The 12,092-nt window shown below is 38.2% G+C and overlaps 1 protein-coding gene across 20 annotated transcripts in view; it reads right to left on the minus strand.

Moving 5' to 3' along the window:
• TBCK (TBC1 domain containing kinase) overlaps positions 1-12,092 on the minus strand; it is a 280,573-nt gene that overhangs the window by 217,888 nt on the left and 50,593 nt on the right. For 19 of the 20 annotated variants that reach the window (XR_012158526.2, XR_012158524.2, XR_012158514.2 and 16 more), the window contains 4 exons: positions 5,836-5,950; positions 3,983-4,056; positions 1,270-1,411; positions 171-231 (listed from right to left, as the gene is read on the minus strand). Coding sequence is in view for 1 of the 20 variants with exons in the window: in XM_073340839.2 (XP_073196940.2) it covers positions 171-231; positions 1,270-1,411; positions 3,983-4,056; positions 5,836-5,950 (392 nt within the window). In the remaining 19 variants the exon portion in view is untranslated. Of the gene's footprint in view, positions 1-170; positions 232-1,269; positions 1,412-3,982; positions 4,057-5,835; positions 5,951-11,701; positions 11,809-12,092 lie in introns of all 20 variants that reach the window. The other variant, XR_012158525.2, reaches the window with a different exon arrangement.

Consider the following 12,092-nt stretch of genomic DNA (forward strand, 5'->3'; position numbering starts at 1 on the left):
CAGCTCAAGTGAAACTGCTAGATGCCCATGATCTTTCCAAAATTGCATCTCCAAAATTAATTTATCTTAGGCCTGTGCATCCTGAGCTTACTTATCGCCCTAGTTACAGACTTATTTGGGAAGTTAGGAAGACCAGCACTGAACCCTGTACTTACATTTAGGTCACTCACCTAATGTAAGCAGAAGTTTTAGTTTTTCAGCTATATCCAAGCTCTGGAACAGTTTTCTACCCTAAATGGAACAGAAAATTATGTCAACAGTTAAATGTCAATCTGTCACAAGTACATGCCCTGTGCAACTTTAGGTATATATAAAGAAAATCAGAGTCAGCATGTAGATTTTAGAGTTCTTAGAAAAGTTAGCTGTCAGACGGTAAGCAACTCTCAACCTTAACTATAGCAAAGCTACCATTCCACTATCATGACGGTAAGGTTTATTTTTGTTTGTTTGTTTACCTTTTGGGGTTGCTGTTTTTTAAAACAGGAAGTAAATTCAGGGAGGTGAATGAGCTTTCTTAATGTATCTGATTTTTTTCTTTAACTCAAAAAGAACAGGATTTTAAAAACCACACACATTACCATGGAAATATTGTGTAATCTTTCACATCACTATGAACAACTACAATTAAGATTTAGTTTTTAATGTCTATGACAAATAGTCATAGTTTGCTCTTATATAGTGGCTTTCAACTAATGTTATTCCAATTTTACAGAGGAGGAAGCAATTCAAAGAAGTTAAATAACTTGTCTGAGGTCACAGAGCAAGTTAGCAAAGCAGGAAACCGAAGCTAAGATTCCAGATTTCCAATGGCTTGTTCTAACCATTAGATTCCACTGCCCTGACAATGCAATTCAGATAACTTAAATTCTGTTTAATGTAATAAGATTAAAGACAAACATTTTTACTGTCTGAATAATAGTACATCATCATCTTTGTGATAAAGAAGTCCAATTTATCATGTATAGTTAGTGAAAACTAAGTAGCTGGAATTTATCTGAAGTCACAGACCCAACAGGCAACATCTTCTGTTTAAATCCGTGACACCATACAGGAACTCAATGCTTTGGTAACAGGATGAGTTTTCCCAGTGTTATGCTCCAATAGTAAGCATCATTAGTATCCACTGAATAGTTATTGTTAATTTAACCATTACTTGCAAAACAGCTTTTCTTGAGTTGACATAGGTACGAAGTGAAAACACATGTACACAAAATTCTTCACTGAGAGTGTCATATGATAAAAACACACAAGAATTATTCAGTAACATACCACACAAAGCTCAAATAATATAATACCAAGAGACCACACGTCTGATTTAGGGCCAGAAGGCAGCAGCTTCTCACACTGAGTGTGATCACTAGGTTTGACAAATCCCTGTGCAATTACTTCAGGTGCCAGGTATGATGGGTACCTATAACAATGCAACAAGAATTTGTACATTAAGACATTTGTCAACTACACTAGTTAAAATAAGTTCTTGTACTGAAAAAAAAAACTGGATAAAAGCAAACTCACTAAAAGTGCACAGCAACTTAGAATGCCCAGAAAGCATAGTAGGTCAAACTGTGCAGACAGAGCTACTGTAATATCTACTATATGAAAAATCCATTTTTTCTTTATACAAGTGTTTTTTGTGAGGAGTGAATGGTAGCAACATTTTTTTTAAAAAAAAAAGTGTCCTACACAACACAGAATATGTTCATTAAACTTTACCATATGCTTGTATTTAACCTAATATTACAAGTGCTTTTTCAGTATGTGTTCTTCCTTGTTGATTTCTTTATAATGTCACCAGTTATATCATTCCCAATATTTAGTTCATAACCATCAAACAACTTTTAAGTTAATTTAGCAACAGATGGAAAATAAACCAAATAAAAAACAACAATGGCCTCAACAACTCATCTTAATTTTTTTCCATTTAAAGTTCAGTATGAATCAGCCATAGATAGTACAATACTTAAAACTGAGAAGTCAACTTTTTGGGGTAGAAAGGCCACAGCTGCTGATGTACGTAGCTGCAGAAGCCAAAGTTCCATTGTTAGTTAAAAAATGTCCCAAAGATTACAAGGCGTCAAAAGAAGCCTGACTACAGAAGCTAGAGAGATACTGAAGTGAAACAATTTCATTTTGTGTGTACAAAAAGAGACATATACAGGAAGTTACTAATAAGGACAAAGGGGAAAAAGCAAGGAGGCAACAGAGAATGAGACCATAAAACTTTGAGGACCAATATAATTCAGAAGTTGAAGAAACCTTCTCTCACTTACAGGGAACTACAAAAGATTTTGAAGCAATAGGTTCTTGGAAGTGAACATGGAAGAAGCAACCAGGCGGGCAGCCCTCCTCATGCAAAGAGGAATTGGTTGCAAATCTGAAGGTAGAGGACCATAGACAAATTGCTAAAGATGAGTCCAAAAGAATAATGCCAGTATGTTGGGACAAAGAAAAGCTAAGACACAAAATGAATTACACATACCAAGGGGCATAAAAGAAGTTATATTCATATATTAGGAGTAAGAGAAAGACAAAGAAAAGCAGAGGACCACTACTTATTGGGGAAGGAGAACTAATAGTGGACAACACCAAGATATCTTTCTCACTCATGGGCACATCAATACATGAAACATTACCCAGAAAAATGAAGTGATTAAGTAACATGGAAAAAAATAAAAATGAACCAAAATAAATTTGATTAAAACATAAATGTTAGGCAAGTTAAAAGTAACTTAAATCTTAATATCTAAGGACACTTTTAGAACTAGAAATTGCGGTTTATTTAAGCTGTCCAACTGGTTTATTGTTAAAGTATTTGGCTAAATGGTGGTGAAATTATGTGAGATTTGCCTTGCCATCATAGTTACTCTCAAAAGGCTAAAGTTTGAAATTGTATTGTTAATTAACTTTTTTTTAAACTCTGTGTTTGAAAAACAATGATGAAACTGTGGGTGAAAAAAATTCCTTAATTATAGTTACCTACATTGTTTCTATTACAGTTAGACAGCCCAATGTAATCCCATTCAGGCATCTCAGGTTGGACACCCCAAATGAATAGATTTAAGCATGTTGCATTCAGCTATAACCTGAATGGGTGTTTGTAAGTATTATTTAATTTCATTCTCTTTTATGTATTACATTTCTTGGTGTACTCTGATTTTGTAAAAGTTTTGTTATTCATTTTCTACCCATTTCCTGTGTCTGGCCTGCATACCAGGCTCATAATTATACTATCTGGGGGCTGAAAGTAGATGTCACATTAACAACTTCTACAAAGGAATATAACTACTGCCACAGTGGATCAGACAAGAGGGCCACTGTGTCTGAAAGTGGCCAGCAACAGATGTTTCAGAGGAAAGTGTGTAAGAATCCCACAGAAGGCATATGTGGTATAATCTGTCTCCACAAACATAAATCTAACCTCTAATAATTAGTTGTTAGGTTAAGCCAAAACTTTGTAATTGTATTATCTGGATATTCTTGTTATCCATATATGTACCCATTTCCTCTTTGACTCTTATTAGGTGTCACAGTTACAGAAAGAACTGCATCTTAACTCCTTTTAGTCCCTCCGAAGAGTATCCCCTCAGCTGACAGGGATAGTTTCCTGCACCTCTCATTGGGTAGAACCCTGTGGTCAAACCACTCCTAGATTGGATCTCCAAGCTGCAGATCCCTGGTTCCCAACCATGTTAATGCGACAGGCCCAGCCATGTTTAGCACCTCAGACTCCAGGAACCAATGACCACTGAGGTGGTTGAAGTGACTCAAAAACATTTTCTTCAAAATGAATTATTTATTCACTCACCCAAAAGTACGAAGCACACAGAGTTACAGATTAAAAAAAGTTCTAAGGGAATGTTTCCCTTTAACTAATGTTTAATCTTTCCTTGCAAGCTTTCATACATTTCAATGCGTGCGCCCAACAATTTACTATCAAATATACAATGCCTAAGATGTCTATATTGCATGTATGTATCCTTACCCTATAGGAAAATCAACATCAACACCATGAGCTGTCATGTGGTATAGTCCAAATTTAGCCAATTTAATATGTCCCTGTAAAACAAAAAATATATTAGCAATGGAACTTTACATATTACATAAGCCACAGAAAAAATTAAAAATATATAAATTCTTTTAAATTGTGCTAGCAACCTGATGAGTGTCAGAAAGAGCTGGAGACTGACATTTTCTAGTGTCCCAAGTGTTTTTAAAAAATACAAAACCTAGCTTCTCAGGTCCCGATTCCTATATGCAGACAAAACTTTACTGAAAATTAATGAGAGCCTTTACTTGTGTGGGAAATAAAATGCACACCACACTAAAAGAATATTAAGCTAAGTTTCCTTACTTTCTGTGCAGTCATAAGCAATGTTCCTTCATTCTTTTCTTCTTGCATCCAAACCACATTTTTTCCCCAACTACTTCTACTCAGGTTTAAAAATCTGAGTGCATTCTGTCTTCTCTTCTCCCTCATTCCATTTATCACTTAATTTATTCAGTCCCTCTCCTTCCTCCATTCCCATTAATTCCATACCTAACTTTCATTACCAGCCTCCTCTCCAGCACTAACTCATTCCTTTTCATTCGTCTCCCATCCATAATGATGTTAGAAGAACATTTTCTGCATATTAACCCTATACATTACCACAGTTCCTTCCTCTCTGAAGTCAGAGCAGTGACATCTGTGCTGCTTTAGAGAAGGTTACGTTAACGCTCCCAATATAAAGCCAGGTTTTCCAGGGTTATTTAGTTATAAAGAAATAACTGCAGGCCCAAGCCTGACATACAAATTCTCATTTTACCATGGTCACAAGTCAGGCTGCACCCAAATGGCTTTGATGTCTGGGTGAAGACTACAACACATCAGGTTTTTAAGCAATTTAAGGGGGGGGTGGGGGGAATCAACCCTTTAAAAGTCCATGTAACTGCTCTCTCCAGCTCCCCGTCTCCTGTCATCTATTTTAAGTCTTTAATATCATCTTAAAATCCTGAGTATTTTTGTTCCTCAGGGATTTCATTTTCTATTAACTCAGTTTTCACCAAATTGAAATACATGTCATTTACCCAAAGCAAGGAAACAGAACAGAAGTGTTTCTGCTTGTTCCCTTTCCCACTTTATTGCAAAGGTAGGATTTGAGATGAGAGGTAGTGGTAGCCCCATTACTATCTGGCTCCTTTAAAGAGGAGTTTAAAAAAAAAAAGCACAATTAGGCTCCTTAGTTTCAGTGCACTGATGTGACTGCTCTGACTACATCCTTATGTTTTTCTTGCTTTTTGTGCATGGCATCTATATTCCTTTCCGCAAACTAGAAAATCTGTGACAGATGAGAGAGAGTGATCAGAATTTGGGATTGTACTGATCCACTCAGATTATGAAACAAATAAATACACCACCATTTAAAAAGCAAATACTAAATTCTGTTCGCGAGAGAGAGAGAGAGAGGGGAGGAGATATACGCAGCATTACCCACAACTACACTTAAGGGTTAAATTATCCTACAGCAGTAGTCAAGAAGGTCTAGGAATGCCAATACAAAAAAAAAAAAAAAAAAAGTCACAATTGTACAACTTCCTTTAAAAAAAAAAAAAAAAAAAAAAAGACAAAGGGTAAAAAGCCTGGGCTGGGAGATGTGGACGAAAGAGACGAAGCTGTAAACACATCTGAAATTCTATACATTTTGAGAACACTTGTTGTTTTGACTGTAAAAATGTCTCAATTATAGAAAAATTTCATCCAGAAGGATCCCACAGCTATTTCTCACTGTCCAGGCCCCAAAATGTACAACGTGGCACTAACTTTGATTGCTTAATAGGATATTCCAGTAGCCTTACCTCTCGATCCAGGAGAATATTGTGAGGGGAGAGTGCTCGGTGGACCATTCCATGTTTGTTCATATATTGCAAACCCTGCAATACCTCAAATGCTATGCGTAAAATCCTTGAAAGGCTGCAAAGTAGAACAACATTCTGTACCCATTTCCTTTTTAAAAAAATCGCAAATAAGTATGTAAGTTATGGACACCGATGATTTGATTTCCTTTTGTTACACTGCTACTCTAATTGAGCTATTCCTTCTCATCTGATGATGAAGTTTTTGTGAGCGGGGATTATTTGCATCAGGTTGAGGGGGGCAATTTTTTTCCACACAATCCTCCACACTTGCAAAGTTTAGGCTTCATAAGGAGCTTGCAAATCTCTTTCCCAATCTGAGGCAAAGTTTAAATAAGCAAAATCAAAATATATTTTTTCATATTGTTCAGTTATGTTTGTTTGCTGCTTCCTAGTTGTAGTTTAGTTGATGTCACCAGATTTCCTCAGCCAGTTTATTTTTCACATCTAGCAGCAGCACTCATTCTTCACCAAAGGTGGTGCGGGGGGGGGGGGGGGGGTTCAGTCACCAAAAAACTAGTACTCAGAACATTCTGGAGCATATCACAAGCATCAGTGAGGGTAGAGGTAGGAGGGGAAGGTAAATAGTTGATCAGCTAGGGTAGGGAACACAAGCAAGAGGTGCAAAGCAAGCTTGCTGGGATAAAGTAGGTGTATAATAGTAGGACGGTGTCTGAGCTAGGGCAATTATATTGGGGAGAGGGCGAGGAAAAACAAAAATAATGCCAGGAGAAGCAGCATCCAGAAAGTCAGTTAATTACTCCATCTTGCACCTCAGTCCCGTATTCTACTTGAAGCTAGATTAATTCCTTAAATCTTTTGATTCTCATATTCTTCATACTCAGACTGAAGGATTTGTTCTGAATGCTGTGCACTCTCCACCCCCGCGAACTCTTAATCACCCCTTCATATAATTGCCCTTGGCCAGAGACAGTTCCTCCTACATGGTATTACCAACTCTACTTTAGAATTTACCTCCAAAATGAACCAATGAAATAAATTCAAGTGGCTGGAAGACGGAATCCCCCCAGGTTTAATGGAGGTGGTACACAAGGTGTATCAAAATGGTTAGCCTGACAAGAGGGGAATAAAAAATGTTACTCCTTCAGTAACTGCAGTAGCACACTCCTCCAATTGGAGTGAGAGACAGCATATTGTCTAAGCTGGTAGCACAGAGGGCAGGAAAAAACACAGTGATCACTGCAATTACTTGAGACGCAGATAACTAGAGTACTCCATTTCCAGAAAGGTCATAAGGTTATAATACTGTAGTATGTACCTCGTATATTAAGTGCCATTTATAAATCCTCAGTATTCAAAGTACAAATTCTCCATCTTGCCTTAGTCATCAATATCCCCTTAAGGAGAGGCTGACATCAGTGACAAATTGTACTGAATTCTGTGCAATATTATCCCACATATTATTAACAGTATTATCCCACAAGGAACTGAAAATGAACTAGCACACTAATCTCACTTGCAACAAAATAGACTAGTGCTGCTGCCAGCCTCCCTGGACAGATTTAATTTGAACAAATGTTCTACGGCACCCATACACTACGGTGTTGAACTTGTCAGGAATCTGCAGGATAGAGCATAGTTTACGTGCTTATAAAACAGTATGTAGCACACTCACCTCACCTTTAAAAAATAAAAATAACTGCATTAAAACTGATCCTTGTTTTGTGCAATTTTTCTCCGTGGATATAATAGTGAAACTTAAAGTAGTTACTCCAACATGTGCTTGCACCCCAAGAGAGTTACCAATTACTGTGACAGCTTTAATAGACTCTTATTGCCTTCCCTGCAGTAAAAAAGAATCTCGCTCTCTCTCTCTCACACACACTCCACAACTGTGTGGTCAAAAACCATGGAAAACATCAGAATGATAAACAGATTGCTCTTCGCTAGCCCTCTGCACAGATACTTGTTTATAAAGAGATACCATCAGAGTTAGGCCCTTAAATTTAGAGGGCAAGATCCAGATGCAAGTCTTCCAGATTCCAATAATTTATTTATTTTTATTTTGAATAAATTCTCACACTGTTTGGCCACTCAAACTTTCTAGACCAGTAGTTCTCAAACTTTTGTACTGGTGTCCCCTTTCACATAGCAAGCCTCTGAGGGCGACCCTCCCTCCTCCCCCCATATAAATTAAAACACTTTCTTATATATTTAACACCATTATAAATGCTGGATGCAAAGCGGGGTTTGGAATGGAGGCTGACAGCTCGCGAGCCCCCATGTAAAACCTCATGACGCCCTGAGGGGTCCCGACCCCCAGTTTGAGAACCCCTGTTCTAGACTTTAGATGAAAACAAAAACCAAACAAATATCCACATTTCAGGGTCTGTCCCTGATTTAAAACAAAACAAAACAAAACAAAACCAGCATGTCCCAGGTTGGCTGATTGTCAAGGTGAGCCTCTTGTTTAAGATACACACTTAGATGTTGCTAATAACAGTTTTAAACCAGTGAAGTCACATAGCAGTTCCACAGCAACAGATGGACATCATAAATAAAAATTTAAAATTTCATTGCAGACAGAGTAAGAAAACATTGTGGTTTGTTAGAGACATCTTCATTAGTAACAAAGGAAACAGAAGAGCACTAGCTATTTAAATTCCTTTATGTATGAATATTCTCAGTCTCCCAAGTAGTTCCAGCAAAAATGTTTACCTTTACTGGATGTGACAGGAATTTTAAATTTATGAAGTCTTTAATAATGGTGCAACAGACACTTGTTTATAAAGAGACACCACCAGAGTTAGGCCCATAAATTTAGAGGGCAAGGCCCACATGCAAAAGTCTTCCAGATTCACTAATTTAATTTTTATTTTTAATAATGGTGCAAGGTAGCGAATACACAAATGCAGTTCTGGAAGCAATGCTACCACCTGAACACCCAGGGCGAAGAGCTTGATCAATGTAAGGATACCAGGTCCCTCCTAGTCATTCCTGGGACAAACACAAGGAATATGACTACTAAAACTTAGCATTATGTAGTTGATAGTTGAAAAAATAGTTTCTTCACATTTTCAGTGTGCTAGTCGTTCCCAAGCTCTCATAATAAAACGCATAATAAAAGATATTAAAAATCATCTTTCATTCTAACAGAGCTTAAAAATGTTTATATCATTAGAAAAGGGGTCTTTGGATGACCAGTGATTTGTCAAGCAAAACACTGAGAATGAAGTAGCAGGTAGAAGATTTCACAGTCAGGTAGAAGATTTGACAGCGAAGTAGGGATATGGTGTGAATGGTAATCTATCTTACAAAGCGGACAAATGCACCATGTACCTGAGCTATATAGATATTTTCATCCTCTGAACAGATGACAAACTCCTTCATAGATTTTCACCACAACTTCAACCACCACCACCCATCCATTAAACTCTCTCTGGAACACTCACATACCAGCATCAACTTCCTGGACACCACGATCTGCTTCAGCAATGAACAACTACCCAAGAAATCTTATCTTCAGCCAGGCACTCAGATACCACAGAATATGCTCCGAGGAGAAAGACCAGGATATACACTGTAACACATTCAAAATCACCTTTACCAAACAAGGATGATCCACAGAAAAGTAGATCGCACCGTGGAACAGGTCACCCAAATACCCTGAGAGAACCTGCTTCAATACAAGGAATAAACCCCCCTTCAACCGCCTACCCCTAGTTGTCAACTACCACCCCACACTGGAACCCATACAGGGTATCATCAAACAATGACAACCCATACTCGATGGAGACCCCATCCTGAAAGAAATCTTTCCTGAACCCCCTCTTCTGGCCTTCAAACAACCCCCAACCTCTCCAAGTTCATCATCAGAAACAAGCTCCCCACAGACCAGGACACACCAACTCAAAGGGGCACCAGACCCTGCCAGAACAACAGATGCAAAACCTATAGTCATATCTCCACTGCTACAATGATCGACACCCCAACAACGCACCTTTCAAGATCAATGGCTCCTTCCCATGCCTATAAAAACATGTGGTTTACCTCAAACAGTGTACTAAACACTCAAACAGCAACTACAGGGGTGAAACCTGATAATCACTATGCTCTCAAATGAATTCACACAGGAAAATGATAAAAGACAAAAACACCGTATTATCTGTGGATATATATATGGAGTGATCACAAAGTGATCTCTCTATATCCAACCTATTAGTACTCAACCTCAAAGAAAACCTGCACAACACATTTAAAAGATAAGCCTGGGACCTTATATTAAAGTTAAATTCATACCTTTGCTAGACACTAAAAATTATGGACTGAATAGAGAGACTGGATTTATGACTTATTACAACAATGTATATAAACCCATTAACACAACCCCCGGCCCCTCTACCAGCAGCTCTCCATTCTTTCCTTTCCCTCCTCTGACTGGGGGCTAACTAACCAGTTCACTTTGAATGGTCCCTTGAAAAATGTATTGATCATCTGTAAAACAATCTGTTCCATCTTGTATTTAGCTGTGACATTCAGAGTAAGTCACCCAGATGTCAAGAAGAAGTCAAAAGTTTGACTCTCTCACTAACAGAAGCTGGTCCAATAAAAAAACATTACCTCACCTGTCTTGTCTCTCTTAATAGGTCATCAGACACACTGTAGGACAAAGTGGTCCCTTGAACAGAGGGCCTTAGAATGACTGCATTTGAAATAAATTTCTTAAATGGGTATCTGCCTGAGTAAAGATATACTCAACTGTTACACTAGAGGGCCTCAGCTGCACACCTATCATTCTTGAATTGAGTGACCACACAGAATGGGTAAAAGCGTGGCCACAAAACTACTCCAAGAATGCCTGAAAATGTCTTCAGATTTTTCTGTCATTAAATACCAGTTCCAGAATGATGAAACATAAAAGTATCAGAGGGATAGCCGTGTTAGTCTGTATCCGCAAAAACAACAAGGAGCCCGGTGGCACTTTAAAGACTAACAGATTTATTTGGGCATAAGCTTTCGTGCGTAAAAAACCGACTTCTTCAGATGCATGGATAAACATCCATACACTCCATGCACCTGAAGAGGTGGGTTTTTTTTTTTACCCACGAAAGCTTAAGCCCAAATAAATCTGTTAGTCTTTAAGGTGCCACAGGACTCCTCGTTGTTTTTAAACATAAAAGAGAAGGTCTGCCATCCTGATCTCTGTAGTTTCATTGACTGACAAAATGGATTAAAAATGTATATGTAAAAATACGAGCACATTTGCTTTTCATATTGATCAACCTTTAAATGGTGAAAAAAATAATCAATTCAAACTGCACTGCATCCCAGTAGCCAAAAGCTATCACCATAGCATCTCAGTGCAATGGTCACTGAGAAACAGAGTATGCACATCTTCCATAAGTAAACAAATACTCTATTACCAAAACTTTAATGCTGTGCATATCAGATACCCTTCTTTAGGAAAGAGTATTGCTTGTGGTTATTACCACTATGATTTACGTTTAACTGCTATTAGCCTGACAATCGTATGCAAACTTGAATGATTGCAAGTGAGTGAGAAATGGGCAGAAGAGGCACTTTATGCACCGACATAAGGCTGGGCACAACAGCAGTCTTTGTGCTCCCCAAGCAAACTGCTTCAGGCTAGCGATGCATCTGGCCTTCTCAGATTGCTTTGGGTCCTTCCAAGTCTCTCCAGGTACTAATGGAACTGTCCCACCAGGGGGTGCACAAGCTGTACCCTCCCAACTTACACTGCCACCTGGAGATCCCACTGACCTTGCATTACCCCTTCGATGATAATGGGTTTTAGTCACATTTGATTCCTTAGTAAGCATTTACTTACTTGCTCCAAGTGAATAAGATGACTTGGGCTACATCAGTGTTCCTCAGAATGGGGAGGGGCCTGAGAAGCGGTACTTGTCCAGAGTACCGCTGTTCCAAAGTCTTTAGCTATTACAGACATAGAGAAAGCTTCAAAACACAAAACAAATGTAACTTATAAAGAGAGGTCTGCCCAAATTTGCAGAGAGTTTGAAACAATAGCTCCATGGTGTAAACTGCCCCATGCATTTTAATGGATGCTCATTTAGCAAGTGTCATAATATCATCATGTCAACCATCATTAATATCATCATGTCAACCACTTCATTGCTCATCAAAGCAGGTAAGAAATAAGTACCACCATATTATGAAGACCTATCCCAGCCTCTCTTAAAAGCAGTGGTTCTCAAACT

This window comes from Lepidochelys kempii, chromosome 4 (assembly GCF_965140285.1).
Source record: "Lepidochelys kempii isolate rLepKem1 chromosome 4, rLepKem1.hap1, whole genome shotgun sequence".
NCBI classification, from domain to species: domain Eukaryota; kingdom Metazoa; phylum Chordata; order Testudines; family Cheloniidae; genus Lepidochelys; species Lepidochelys kempii.